The 12,659-nt window shown below is 37.4% G+C and overlaps 1 protein-coding gene across 5 annotated transcripts in view; it reads right to left on the reverse strand.

Moving 5' to 3' along the window:
• Nucleotides 1-12,659, reverse strand: part of drosha (ribonuclease 3 drosha) — a 175,692-nt gene that overhangs the window by 105,730 nt on the left and 57,303 nt on the right. For 3 of the 5 annotated variants that reach the window (XM_069839848.1, XM_069839847.1, XM_069839851.1), the window contains exon 11: nt 524-658. The exons of the other annotated variants lie outside the window; for them this stretch is intronic. In XM_069839848.1, coding sequence (XP_069695949.1) covers nt 524-658 — 135 coding nt within the window. The remainder of the gene's footprint in view (nt 1-523; nt 659-12,659) is intronic. 5 annotated transcript variants of the gene reach the window in all.

The raw sequence follows: 12,659 nt of genomic DNA on the forward strand, positions 1-12,659 counted from the left end.
GTCTGTTATGAATATTATACAGCATCCACTCACAAAATGCGCGCCTACATGCAGAATCACCAGGTTGTGTCTTAGTTATTTTATATAGTTGTAACTTTAATAATTTGACAGCTTTTTGTAGAACCATAAGAAACTTGTACTTGTGAAAGATACCTAAGTGATTTTCTAGGAGACTGTTCCAATCGATGACCAATGTCATCTAATGTTTCTTCTGTGAGAACCCTATGCTATCTGTTTTGTTTCTTAAACTGAAAACTTCCCATTGCCTGAAATTTATTGTAAAGATTATGGGTTGTTGTACGTGATGGAATTTTTTACATCCGGGAATAGTACTTGGCTGGCAGACTGGGTAAACACATATGAATCATAAATATATATACGTTGTTCAGTTGAAAAATTTGAATAGCCATTATACAGTTTACACTTATTCACACTTTCACTCTAAATGCACAATAAAACACCATATAATACACTGTTGTATGTATCATATCACACGCCATTCACTTGGAGACTATTCACTAACCTTGACACGAGCCAGAACGAACATGTGTATGCTTGCATCATCATCTCTGCCAGCCTACTATTCCCTGCCACGAGTGTGTCAGCAGTACACAGTGAAAACTCAGTCGTTCCTGGCCACACCTCATCTGATCTCTCTCTATAAATACAGTAAACAAATGACATGGATGTTTTTCAGGAAATTAAACCCAGTAGTATCACAAGGCTGTGTTCCACTGCATTCTTCTGAGCTGATTTCCAGCTCATGTGGTGCACAATGGGCCATTTGTATGTTTTCACATACAGTTCACTGCTCAGACAGGAGGATGCTGCAGGTGCTGGAATCCACTGCAAACTGTTCAATTCCTATATTTCAGTGGCGACAAACAACTCATTTCGATGGAGAAATACTAGCTTTAGATATAGCACTCACACAATTAGTGTGCATTTCAAATATTGAAATTCGAAATAGTCTAAAGATGCTTAAAGCATTACGTAAGTTCATCAGCTTTGCGGTGGATCTGAGCTCATTGTGGTGTATTTGGCAATGAATTCTCAGATATTTTAGCAAAGAAAGGCTCCCATATTTTGCAAAGACTACAGAAAAATATATTCTTTCATTCAACAAAAATGATAATAAATAGAAAAATAGAAACTCACATTAGAGATAAATGGTCATGATCATCAGTTATTGAAATTTCACTGCCAGAGTCACCTACACAAGAAGCAGTGGCCAGGTCCCATTTAATTACTGGACATGATTTCAGAACATGGAAGGGATGATAGTAGGAGGAAGAAGAATAAAGCACATAAGATTTGTTGATAATATGGCATTGTTAGCAGAAGAAGAGACGATACTAAGGGACAAACTACTGAAGCTAAATGAGAGCTGTGAGCAGTTTGAGATGAAGATAAAATGCAAACAAGACAAAGACCATTGTTATCAGAAGAAAGTTAAAGATGGTAAACTGGCGAATTCAAAATGAGGTAGTGGAACAAGAGGCCAGCTTCAAATACTTGGGATTACTATAAGCAGTAACATGAGCTGCTGCCAGGAAGTCAAAATGAGAATAGCAATGACAAAGGGAGCTTTTAATAGAAAAAGGAGCATCTTCTGTGGACCTCTGGAAAAAAGAACTAAGTAAGAGACTAGTGAAATGCTTTGTGTGGAGTGTGGCATTGTATGGGACAGAAACATGGACATTACAACGAAGTGAAGAGAAGCGAATAGAAGCATTTGAAATATGGATGTGGAGAAGAATGAAGCAGTGAAATGGACAGACAGAATAAGAAATGAAGCTGTGTTGGGAAGAGTGGATGAAGAAAGAATGATGCTGAAACTGATCAGGAAGAGAAAAAGGAATTAGTTGGGTCACTGGCTGAGAAGAAATTGCCTACTGAAGGAATGGTGAACAGAAGAAAAGTTTGAGGCAGAAGAAGATATCAGATGACAGACAACATTAAGATATGTGAATCATATGTGGAGACTAATAGGGGGAAGGAAATTGGAAAGACTGAAGAATGCTGGGTTTATAGTGAAAGATCTGCCCTTGGCCAGAATACTACAAATGACGAAATGATTGACTGCTCAACTTATATAGGATATCTATTTTCTCGAATCCAGTTCGTGTTTTTTGTAAAGAAAATTGAGTTATGAACGGAGATTATCTCACAAAGTACTCTGAAATTTAAAACTTTCAGCATGAATCTTTGTCAGAATTAACATAGAGCAGCTATGTATTTTTGTTACAATGTTTTTTCTTAACATGACGTTGAAAAAATAGCAGTTAACAATTATACTTATAAAGGGCCAAACGAGAGATCAAGACATTTACAATACTTTAAAGGTCATATTACTAAGACATATTTTCTAAGAAAGAAGTCTGTGTCGATTATAACAGATGGCGCACCATCTATAGTTGCAAATGAAGTTGGTTATGTTACTCTCTGCAAGGATGACGAAAATGCATCATTCACATTGTATTATTCATCAGCAAGTGCTGTGTTCATAAATTTTGAATAGTCGTGCTGAATTTTTAAGAAGATTCAGGAACCTTCTATCAGAAATTGGATAGTTTTTCAGATCCAGAGAAGAACATTATGATGAGTCAGAAGACCAGCAATGGTTACTGAAGCCACATTTCTTTGTCACATCACTGAAAAACTGAACGAAGTAAATCTTAGCTTGCAAGGAAAGTACAAATCCCATATATTAGTTATGAGTGTGATCAAGAATTTCAAAGAAAGAATTACTATACTTGCAACTCAGTTGAGGAAGGGTAATTTAAAGAACTTAAGTCTTTAGTTGTATGAAAGAAGAGTGCAGGGGTAAAACATCTCCTACACTCCGTGTCAGACCAGCAAGTTACTGTGCATTTGAAATAGGGAACTATGTTGCTCATTTAACAATAGCTCTTGGAAAAAATATTTAAAGGACCTTTGTATATTGCAACTCAGCAGGTACAGAATTGTAAGCTTTAAACCACCACCCCGTCTTGATTGACAGTTACCGCTTGTCGCTGGGCTCGTGCAAACGTATTACTATCCTGTTTGAAAGTGTCGATTGCCAATCTATCCACTGTCGATTTTTTGTAGTTGGTTATTTAACGACGCTGTATCAACTACTAGGTTATTTAGCGTCGATGAGATTGGTGATAGCGAGATGGTATTTGGCGAGATGAGGCCGAGGATTCGCCATAGATTACCTGGCATTCACCTTATGGTTGGAGAAAACCTCGGAGAAAACCCAAACAGGTAATCAGCCCAAGGGGGGAATCGAACCCGCACCTGAGCGCAACTTCAGACCGGCAGGCAAGCGCCTTAACTGACTGAGCCACGCTGGTGGCTTCCGCTGTTGTAGTTTGTGTAAATATTGCGTGTTTTTATATACAAATAGTTTTTAGTTTAGTTTAGTTCATCTTCAAATCACTGTGCAAGAATAAGTCAGTGCAGTGCCTTCAATTAGTCTGCTTTCTTGTCTTACTGAAACAATGGACAAGTCGCCAGAATGCTTAAAAAATTGCGAACCCGGAGAAGAATATTGAGTTCCGACGAAAGAAATATGATGTTAAACGTGTATTTGTACTTCCGTACTGCTTTTTTATTCAATGTAACTGAAGCTGCTAAGCATACGGCATTTGCCACAAAATTTTATTACAAACTGGTGCTAACAATAAGATTTGTGATGAGTTACACTAATTTTATTATTTAATTCTATTAGTTAACCCTGCAATGCACCCGGAGTGATGCGTCATCCCAGATGACTTCATTTTCTTCTGTAGTTTAGTCTAATAATCTAATATTAGTTTGGGCTATTCAACGACAAAAGTTTTAATTACTTGTAGTCGAGGAAAGGAGGAGAGAAAAGTTGTGGGGTAACAACATACCCCAGGTGAGCAGTAATGAGTCCAAAATAGGGTGAGCAGTCCAGGGTTAAATTGTATGCATGATGTAAAAGAAAACATATTTTTAGAATGGATAGTATACACAAGGAGCCAGTACGCTCTGCCGTACTTGCCCCTCCCCCACACCCCTGGACAATTACTGTTACTGATTGTTTGACTGTGGCTATGGTGTGAGGGTTTGTTGTCCCATAAAGCCTGCAGTAACTTGCTGGTCTGATGCGGAGTATAGCGTTGAATACTTTGCAAAGCAAGCAAATGATTTGCACAAGGAATTTGAAATGATATGTAACGAGTTCTCCAAGATGGTGTGTGGATGAACTCAGCTCTAAAATATCAGTATTAGTGGAAAGAGATCCCAAGAAAGTAGAAGAAGAAATAGTGAATTTGTGCTGCAACAATTAGCTAGAAGCAAGAGCTACTAATAGCAATATACCTGACTTCTGGAAATTGCCTGAAGAATCCTATTCAAATGTTCGGAAGCTAATATTTTAGTTGATGGCATTTTCCAGATCTACATACTTATGAGCCAGTGTTCTGTGCAATGAATGCAATAGAAACTCAGAAGAGGAAACCAAATAATTATGATCACCTGTTTTGCTTGAGAGTAGCAATAACGTTGTATGACTTCCAACATGATAAACTGTCAGTGTCAATGTCTGGCAACAGGTGAAATGTTTTTTGAAAAAATAAAATAATAAATAATCACGTCTTTTTTATGGACTGCAGTGTTAAGTGCCTAGAAACAAGTGAAATGTTTCCTTAAAAAAAAAAAAAAAAACAAGTGAACTAGACATGTCTATTTTGAAGGACTGCAGTGACAAATGCCAAGTATTTTTGAAAAAATAAAAAATAAACGATAACAATTATGTTCTTTTTTTAAGAATTCAATTTTATGGTATATTTGTGTCATCAGTGTATTAGTAGACTGCCAGTAATTTCTGAAATGAAAAATAGCCATCAAACCCAAAAAAGTGGACATCTCCACCCCCCCCCCCAACATTTAGGCCCGTCATTGCTCCGGACACACCACAGCCTTAGGCTTATTGTGCTACCTATGTTTTATAATTTAATACCGATTCATCAGCCCTGTTACCTTGATTAAAGTATACAGTCCAGATATAGAACTCGGTTCTAGAGAATTTTCCCAAAGATAAGGTGTCTTCTGCAAGCCAATGTGTCGCAGGAGCAAATAATGTGCTGGGCTGTTTCAGTCTCCTTCCCGCAGAATCTACAGTCTAGGTTACCTTGAATTTTTATTTTACTTGGTTATTTAACGACGCTGTATCAACTACGAGGTGATTTAGCGTCAATGGGATTGGTGATAGCAAGATGGTATTTGGCGAGATGAGGCCGAGGATTCGCCATAGATTACCTGACATTTGCCTTACAGTTGAAGAAAACCCAACCAGGTAATCAGCTCAAGCGGGAATCGAACCCACGCCCGAATGCAACTCCGGATCGGCAGGCAAAAGCCTTAGCCAACAGAGCTACGCTGGTGGCAGTTACCTTGAAGTATGCCCATTAAATTAAGATGCTTTTTCACAGGTGCATGACCTGTGAGAAAAGCTATGACTGCTCTCAGCTGAAATCTGTTACATTGAAGTAATATTTCAGTCCTTTTGTTGCATAGTCTAACAATAAATTGTTTCCCATGGTTAATACCTGGTGTCTCAATACAGATTTTATAGTGTTGAACCTTGGACCATTCTTTAATTGCTTCTCTGACAGAGCACCTAGGTATTCCGAGAGCCACCTCTGGTCTAATATATTTTGAACCCATTCTTTGTCTTGCAAGTTCGTCAGCTTTTTCGTTTCCCTCAATACCACAATGCCCTGGTATCCAGATGAGTTTAACCTCATTCTGTTCTGCCAGGGACGAAATTATATTGAGGCAATTAAGAACCAGTCCTGAAGTAACAATATGGCTATTTAAAACCACAAGGGCAGCCTAGCTATCTGAGAATATAAGAATCTGCTTTCTTATACAAGCTCTTCTTATATTTTCAAGAACGCAATGGATAATGATGTATATCTCTGTTTGAAAAACAGTGGCATATTTACCCCAAGGCGAAGCTTAAGCTAATCATTGGTCTGATGCTAAACTCCTGATCCAGTTCCTGAGTCTGTCTCTGATCCGTCAGTGTACCACATCAGAGACTTCACAGGAAATTTTGGAGTTTTATTTTTCCAAAGTTCAGAGTCAATGGACATCCTTGGTCTACATCTTCATAAATTATACATAGGCAGTCCTCCCCCCCTCACATGTTCAAGAGCTTCTATATTCTATTAGTCCCCCTTCAGGAGAAGACACAGACTGGGACTGTCCTTGCATGCAGGTCGCTCAGGTGGGCCCATTGTACTACCTGGAATGGAATGGTGCGCATGTTCTAAAGCCCCCTGTGCTACAAATCCCCCTGCATGCCACTTCCGAACTCCTCTACAGCCTACATGATCCCTTTACCTTTCCATGTAGGCCTCACCACAGTACCTCAACCCTGGTCCCACGAGTTACCATGAGCCCAGTGGAGAGCCCAAGGTGCATAGCACTACCACCAACAAAGAATGACCACATATCCATGGGGTCCAAATTCACCGGTGACCTGCAGCTGACTCTACATCAGAGCAAGCCCGAAACCTAGGAAAGAAATGAAGATGATGATCAAAGAGGGGAAGTGTAATTATGATGACGAAATGAGTCCAAGGCCCAATGCCGAAAGTCACCCAGCAATTCTGCTTTAATTGATTGAGGGAAAATCTCAATCAGGACAAACAGGACATGAACCCAGGCCTGTTCACTTCACGGCCAGACATGCTAACCGTTACTCCACAACATGAATGTTCAAGAGCTTAATAATAATGGTACGAATTTTACCCTTCACTCTCCATACATTGCCACATACAATGTGTTCGATGTATTTACTTATTTATTCACTCATTTAAGATTCTCCCTACTAGAAAGCTAGAGATACAGCTGTTAGCTCTATACTCCTAAGAAGAGGGATGAAAAACAATTATGGGCAGAATAAATAAATTATTTTCAGCAGACTATCCAAGCTTTTAGAGCAGGTCTGCACAAGGTTTGCACTCTCCGAGCCGGCTCACAGCTCATGAGCGGAATGCAGATATTAGCTGCGTTTTGTATAAGGGTGGACTGGAAGAACGGGTGATCCCGTACAAAATGTACACAAAAGGAAGTAATAGTACGAGTGTTCATGAAATGAATTCCCATTCCGTGTTTACAAAACTTTCTTTGACTATTATTAATTAATAAAGAAATATTTATTTTACAGAAATAATAGAAATTCTATAGCTACTTAAATATACAACATCATTTTGTTATATTTTTATTTATCAGTACATCAAAACAGGGTTTTATGCTGTTGGCAGCTGAAAGGAACAGTACTGATCGTAATGAAACATCAGTTACAGATGTTCGATGTCTGCCTTTATTAAAGTTGATAATAGAAAACAGTTGCTCACAAATATAAATGTTAAGCCAAACATAGCAATCATTTTCACAGCCAGCCTGTGTAGTCGTGGATATTATTGCTGAGATTTAGTCTTGTAAAACTCAACCAGACTAGTAGTATTATTCAAACGTCTTTAGGCCTTAGGAGACATTGAAGAACAATAAGTTCAAGCTGTAAATCGTATGACACTGTTTCAACTGGTGTTGAAGGAATTTATTATGATAACTTTGAAATTCTTTCCAATTAAGATAAGATCTTGGAACCTAGAATTAAATTCATTTTGAATTTCAATTAATATTTGCACATAATCATTTAACATGGCTTCATCACGAGCAGTTTCTATCATTGGAAAGTGAGCCATATTACATTCTCGAAACTGACTTACGAAAAGTGTAAGTTTAGACTGAAATCCCGTAATTTATTCAACATATCAACAATGAGTTGGCCTTTTCCGTGAAGAGAGATATTTAAATTGTTAAAGATTAATAAATTCTAACATACCCAATCTCATGTAATAATGCAACTTTCAACTCCTGAACCATTTTACTGCGATCTTCACCAACAAAACCATTGTACCTCTATGTGTGGACTAGTAATGATGAATTATATTATGTTTTCCTCTTTCTTTCAAACTTTTGTGGCAGATAAGGCACTGGATATTGACTCCAGCTGCTGTGAAAAAATAAACATTTTCCCATGCAATATTGAAAGAATTTTCCTGATGATCACTTTTCCGTCTTTTAGATTCCTCCATTATGTAACCGTAGATAGGCAAAGTGAAATAGCTACTGATAATACACACTACACCAGATAGCTGCGTGGACTATCCTCTACCTATAGCAGGCTTACGTCATTCCGACGTACCTTTCCGGCGAGCTGTTAGACGACTCTCCCGCTCCAAAGGAGCGGCCATGCTCAACGAGCGCCATTTGTGTAGGCCTGTTCTAGGATCATTAGTCTGAATCGAATATATAAATAGAAAAGTATGTGTTGGACAGGATGTTGTAAACAGTGTAGAAGTAGGGCTCTAGCATGAATAAAACAAAAATGGTCAAATACTATTTGCCACTGGGTAGTAATGAGGAACACAAGAGGGGTACTGTAGATCACAACAATCATGGAATAAAGAAACACTGCAAGCTATGGAGAAGAGAACAAGGACCTAGCAATGCAGAATGTTCAGGAAGAAGCTTGTTGACAAATGGGAATGATATGTTGGCATTCAGCTTTATAATTCTTTAAAAATATTTTGATTCGATATTATGTAATGAAACTAATTTCATATGTAACATAAAAACTATTACTAATTACGATGAGGTATCAATTAGTGAAAATACTTCATTGCTGCAGTGGATGACGTATATTTTGTCCAAGTTTTTCATCACAAATCGATGTTGGTTATCACAGAACAGTGCATGATACCTGGAGAAGAACCTCTCTGTGTCACAAGAAGACAGTCTTGCAACTTGTATATTTTAGCAAAAGAATGTCACCAACACGCAGATTCTCAATTTTGCTAGTCTCTTGAACTTCCTTGTTGTGTGACTTGAGATCAGTGATCTGCTGATACACATTTCCCACATTTACATTTTAACAGTAAAGAACTCTCCCAACACTTTTAAATATTTCTTTGAACTCAATAACATATTCATGCAAACGAAGATTAATACTCGACTATACTTTTGGCACACCAATGACTTTCCGTAGATACTGTCTCACACAATCAAGGCAAAACAAGTGACTAAAAGAGCTCCACATGCATAGCAAATGATGCAACAGGGGATTCACAGTGTCTATACACTAAAGTATCTATGTGCAGTCAAAATCATGCTCATGACTGTGGTGCAATAGGCAGAGGGCTCACACAATCACACATTACGAAATACATTCACATTGTGTTTACTTTATATAGCCTACCTGAAAGGAATTTTTAAAATTCAATTTTAAAATTTTAAAAAATTTAGCCTATTTAAAAGAAGAACTAACATTCATGTATGTATAGCGAAATTATTTCAAATATGCATTTATATAAAAAGTTGTAAAAATATGTTTTTATGAGAAATAAAATTTCATACACTATATAAACTTATGGCTTATTTCTCCGAATTTTAATCTTAGTTGCAGTTATTTTTTTACAAGCAGAAATAATATTTATTTACTTAAAAATCCGTTCTCTGTTGATCACTATGAATTACGAGGCGCGTCCATAAAGTAACCTTCCCACTCATCCCACAGCTAGCAAACCATATGTTGCGCGAAGCGACTGCGTGTACGCAATAGAGTAATGTCCTGGCATGGCGCATGCACTAGCAGAACCTCCCAAGTGCTCTCAGTAGCTTCGTTGCATTGGTTGAAGATGGACGCTCCTATTCCAGCTCCCGCTGCGTGTGAAGTGCGATCAGTGATAAAGTTTTTGAATGCACAGGGCATAGCGCCAATTGAAATTCATCATCAGCTGTGCCAATCTATGGGCCTAACGTCATGAGCAAGCAGATGGTGTGTTGCTGGTGAAGACAATTTTCAGCAGGACACCAAAATGTGCATGATGAGTACAGTGGGAGGCCAACCATCATCACAGACGACCTTGTGAAGCAACGCACCATCTACTTGCTCATGATGTTAGGCCCATAGACCTAGCACAGCTGACGATAAACTGAGGGGCGTTTTCACAAAACTCATTATCTACATTTTTTTCGATTTTGAGATTTTAACGTATCCTTATGTTTTTGGGTCACGAGAATCCAATGGTACTATCAGAATTAAGCTAAAGTTGGTAAATATATCAGTAAATTGATGTTGAACTAAAAGAGATTTTTCAAAACTCGGTATCTACAGTTGTCGAATTTTTACAAAACTTGTTATCTACAAGAGTTGGTATTAAATAAATGTTATATTACTTATTTTTCACTTGGTGGCCACGCTGACTAAATAATACTTTGTATACCGTTTTCTTTCACTGTTAGAACAGTTTGTATTGCTTCAGGATGATTTAAATCTCAACATTCTGCAGACTGTTACTCAGCAGAACAACGTTAAATAATATTCAAGAAAAATTAGTGAATTTGTGTCACCCAGTGCAAGAGATTCCAAGAGGCGCAAGAGGCGTTGAAGTCAACAAGAAATTCTACCTAAATATTAAAGGTATGTTGATTCTGGTGATTTACTTAATATCACTTGTGTTCACGATCTTGACGTAGAGAGCAAAATGGTAAATAAGCATTGCCCCACGTCTCATTTATCTTAAAATGACATGATACACTTTAGACAAAATTTTTATAACAATGATACAAAGTTGAAACAGGATATGTTTCTAATCAAGTACATGACAGTTGCAAACTCTGCAAGGCGAACTACCACTGAAGGGGAGAAGGAGAGAAACAGATCGGTGACTATTTCCTACCATGTAACAGATGAAGATGTATCATGAGTGTTTCAAAGGACAGATTACAACTTCTGGCTAGAAAATATGTAATCACAGGACAAATTCCAAAAGAAAATCGTGGTGATCGGCGAAAGAATGAAAAGGATGAAGAGCAGACAAATCAGATTAAAAGAAATTTTTGAATACAAAGAGAGGCACACTATTCCCGACGAGATACCTGCTGTTCTTTTTTGTCACGTGAACTGAACTTGAAGATTACGTGAAAACGATACAAGTGCATTCGGTTTGGTGGTTTAAGATGTTCTTTGTCGAAATACAAGTATTTCAATCTAGGATTTGGTTATCTTGAGAGGTCACAGACATCTGTTCTACATGTGCACAGTTCTTACTCAAAATTAAAGCTTCCTCTGTTGGATAAAAAAATGAGAACAGTATTATAGGCTTCACAAAATGAATGCCAAAAAGTTTTTTATAACATTAAAAGTGACTAAAGAAGACGTTATTAATATCTGTTTTGACTGTCAGCAAAACTAGACATTTCCCGAAAGTCCTGATATACAGGGTGTTTCATAATTCCTATTACAAAATCTAGGGGTTATAGAGGGGACTAAGTAGATAAAGTTTTGATTAGGAACCCATGTCCGGAAATGTATAGTTTCGATATAAAATAAGTATGAAGATCGAATCGATTTCACATCTCCCACTTCACTAGAAACAATGAAGATCTTCCTCCGACTCTACAGGTGTCTCATAAACAAGATTCTTCATGTGGCCCCAAAGGAAAAAGTCGAGAGGAGTTAAATCTAGCGACCGTGATGGCTAAGGAATTGAATCACGTCGACCTATCCACCTTCCCCCGAATGTTTGGTGGAGATGTTCACTGACGGCAAGTGAAAAGTGTGTGGGTGCACCATCATGTTGGAACCATATTTGCTGATGTAGTGGCAGTGGAAAATCTTCACATAACTCTACCAGCACCTCTTGCAGGAATGTCATGTTCCTGGGACCTGTTAGGCGGTCCGTGGAACCACTCTTGTAGTGCACACTGGCAAGAGCTCATTGTCTCTAGTGAAGAGGGAGATGTGAAATCGATTCGATCTTCAAACTTATTTTGGATCGAAACGATACATTCCCGAACAAGGATTCCCAGTCAAAATTTTATCTACTTAGTCCCCTCTACAACCCCTAGATGTTTGTAGTAGGAATTATGAAACACCCTATATAAAGAAGCTAATGAGATATTTTGACATAAATTGGGAGAAGCAAAAGTGTTATACCAGGATATGTTCAAATGGTGCACACAGAATGACAAAGACAACATCGATGCAGAATATTAGGAAGAAGCTCCATACTAGCTATATATTTCATACGTCAGTGTTTGTGTTATCCTGTGAAAATAAGTATTATTTCTCGTGATTGTTTCACCAAAAATTTGGACATGATTATCTCATAATAGAATGTGTGTATACTGTAAATAACATAATATTATTCTGAGAAACACTGATGCAGAGAACTGTAGAAAAACATGTATGCTTCTTCATGGCTAAAGTGCAAATATTAATTTGAAATGTAATACTTTCTAAAATTTTCAGCTTCATTGTGTAATGACAATGCGTTTGTGTTACAATAAATAACATTATGACACATAATAGAACAAACATATTGGATAAATTGATATAAACCTCATATTAAGGGAAGCAGATAACGAGTTTTGTAAAAATTCAATGAATTTATTAATATATTCTAGGAAAATACAAATTCACAATTTTGTTTGAAATGTGTTTACCAATTCCACTCTAAAATTGCAATATATTATATTTTTTACGGATTAAATTTTCATCACGATATAGGTGTATTTTAAAAAACAGCTCTCCTGAAAAAAACAGGATTTTGTACATAACGAGT

The sequence above is a fragment of the Periplaneta americana genome, chromosome 11 (genome assembly GCF_040183065.1).
Source record: "Periplaneta americana isolate PAMFEO1 chromosome 11, P.americana_PAMFEO1_priV1, whole genome shotgun sequence".
Lineage (NCBI taxonomy): Eukaryota > Metazoa > Arthropoda > Insecta > Blattodea > Blattidae > Periplaneta > Periplaneta americana.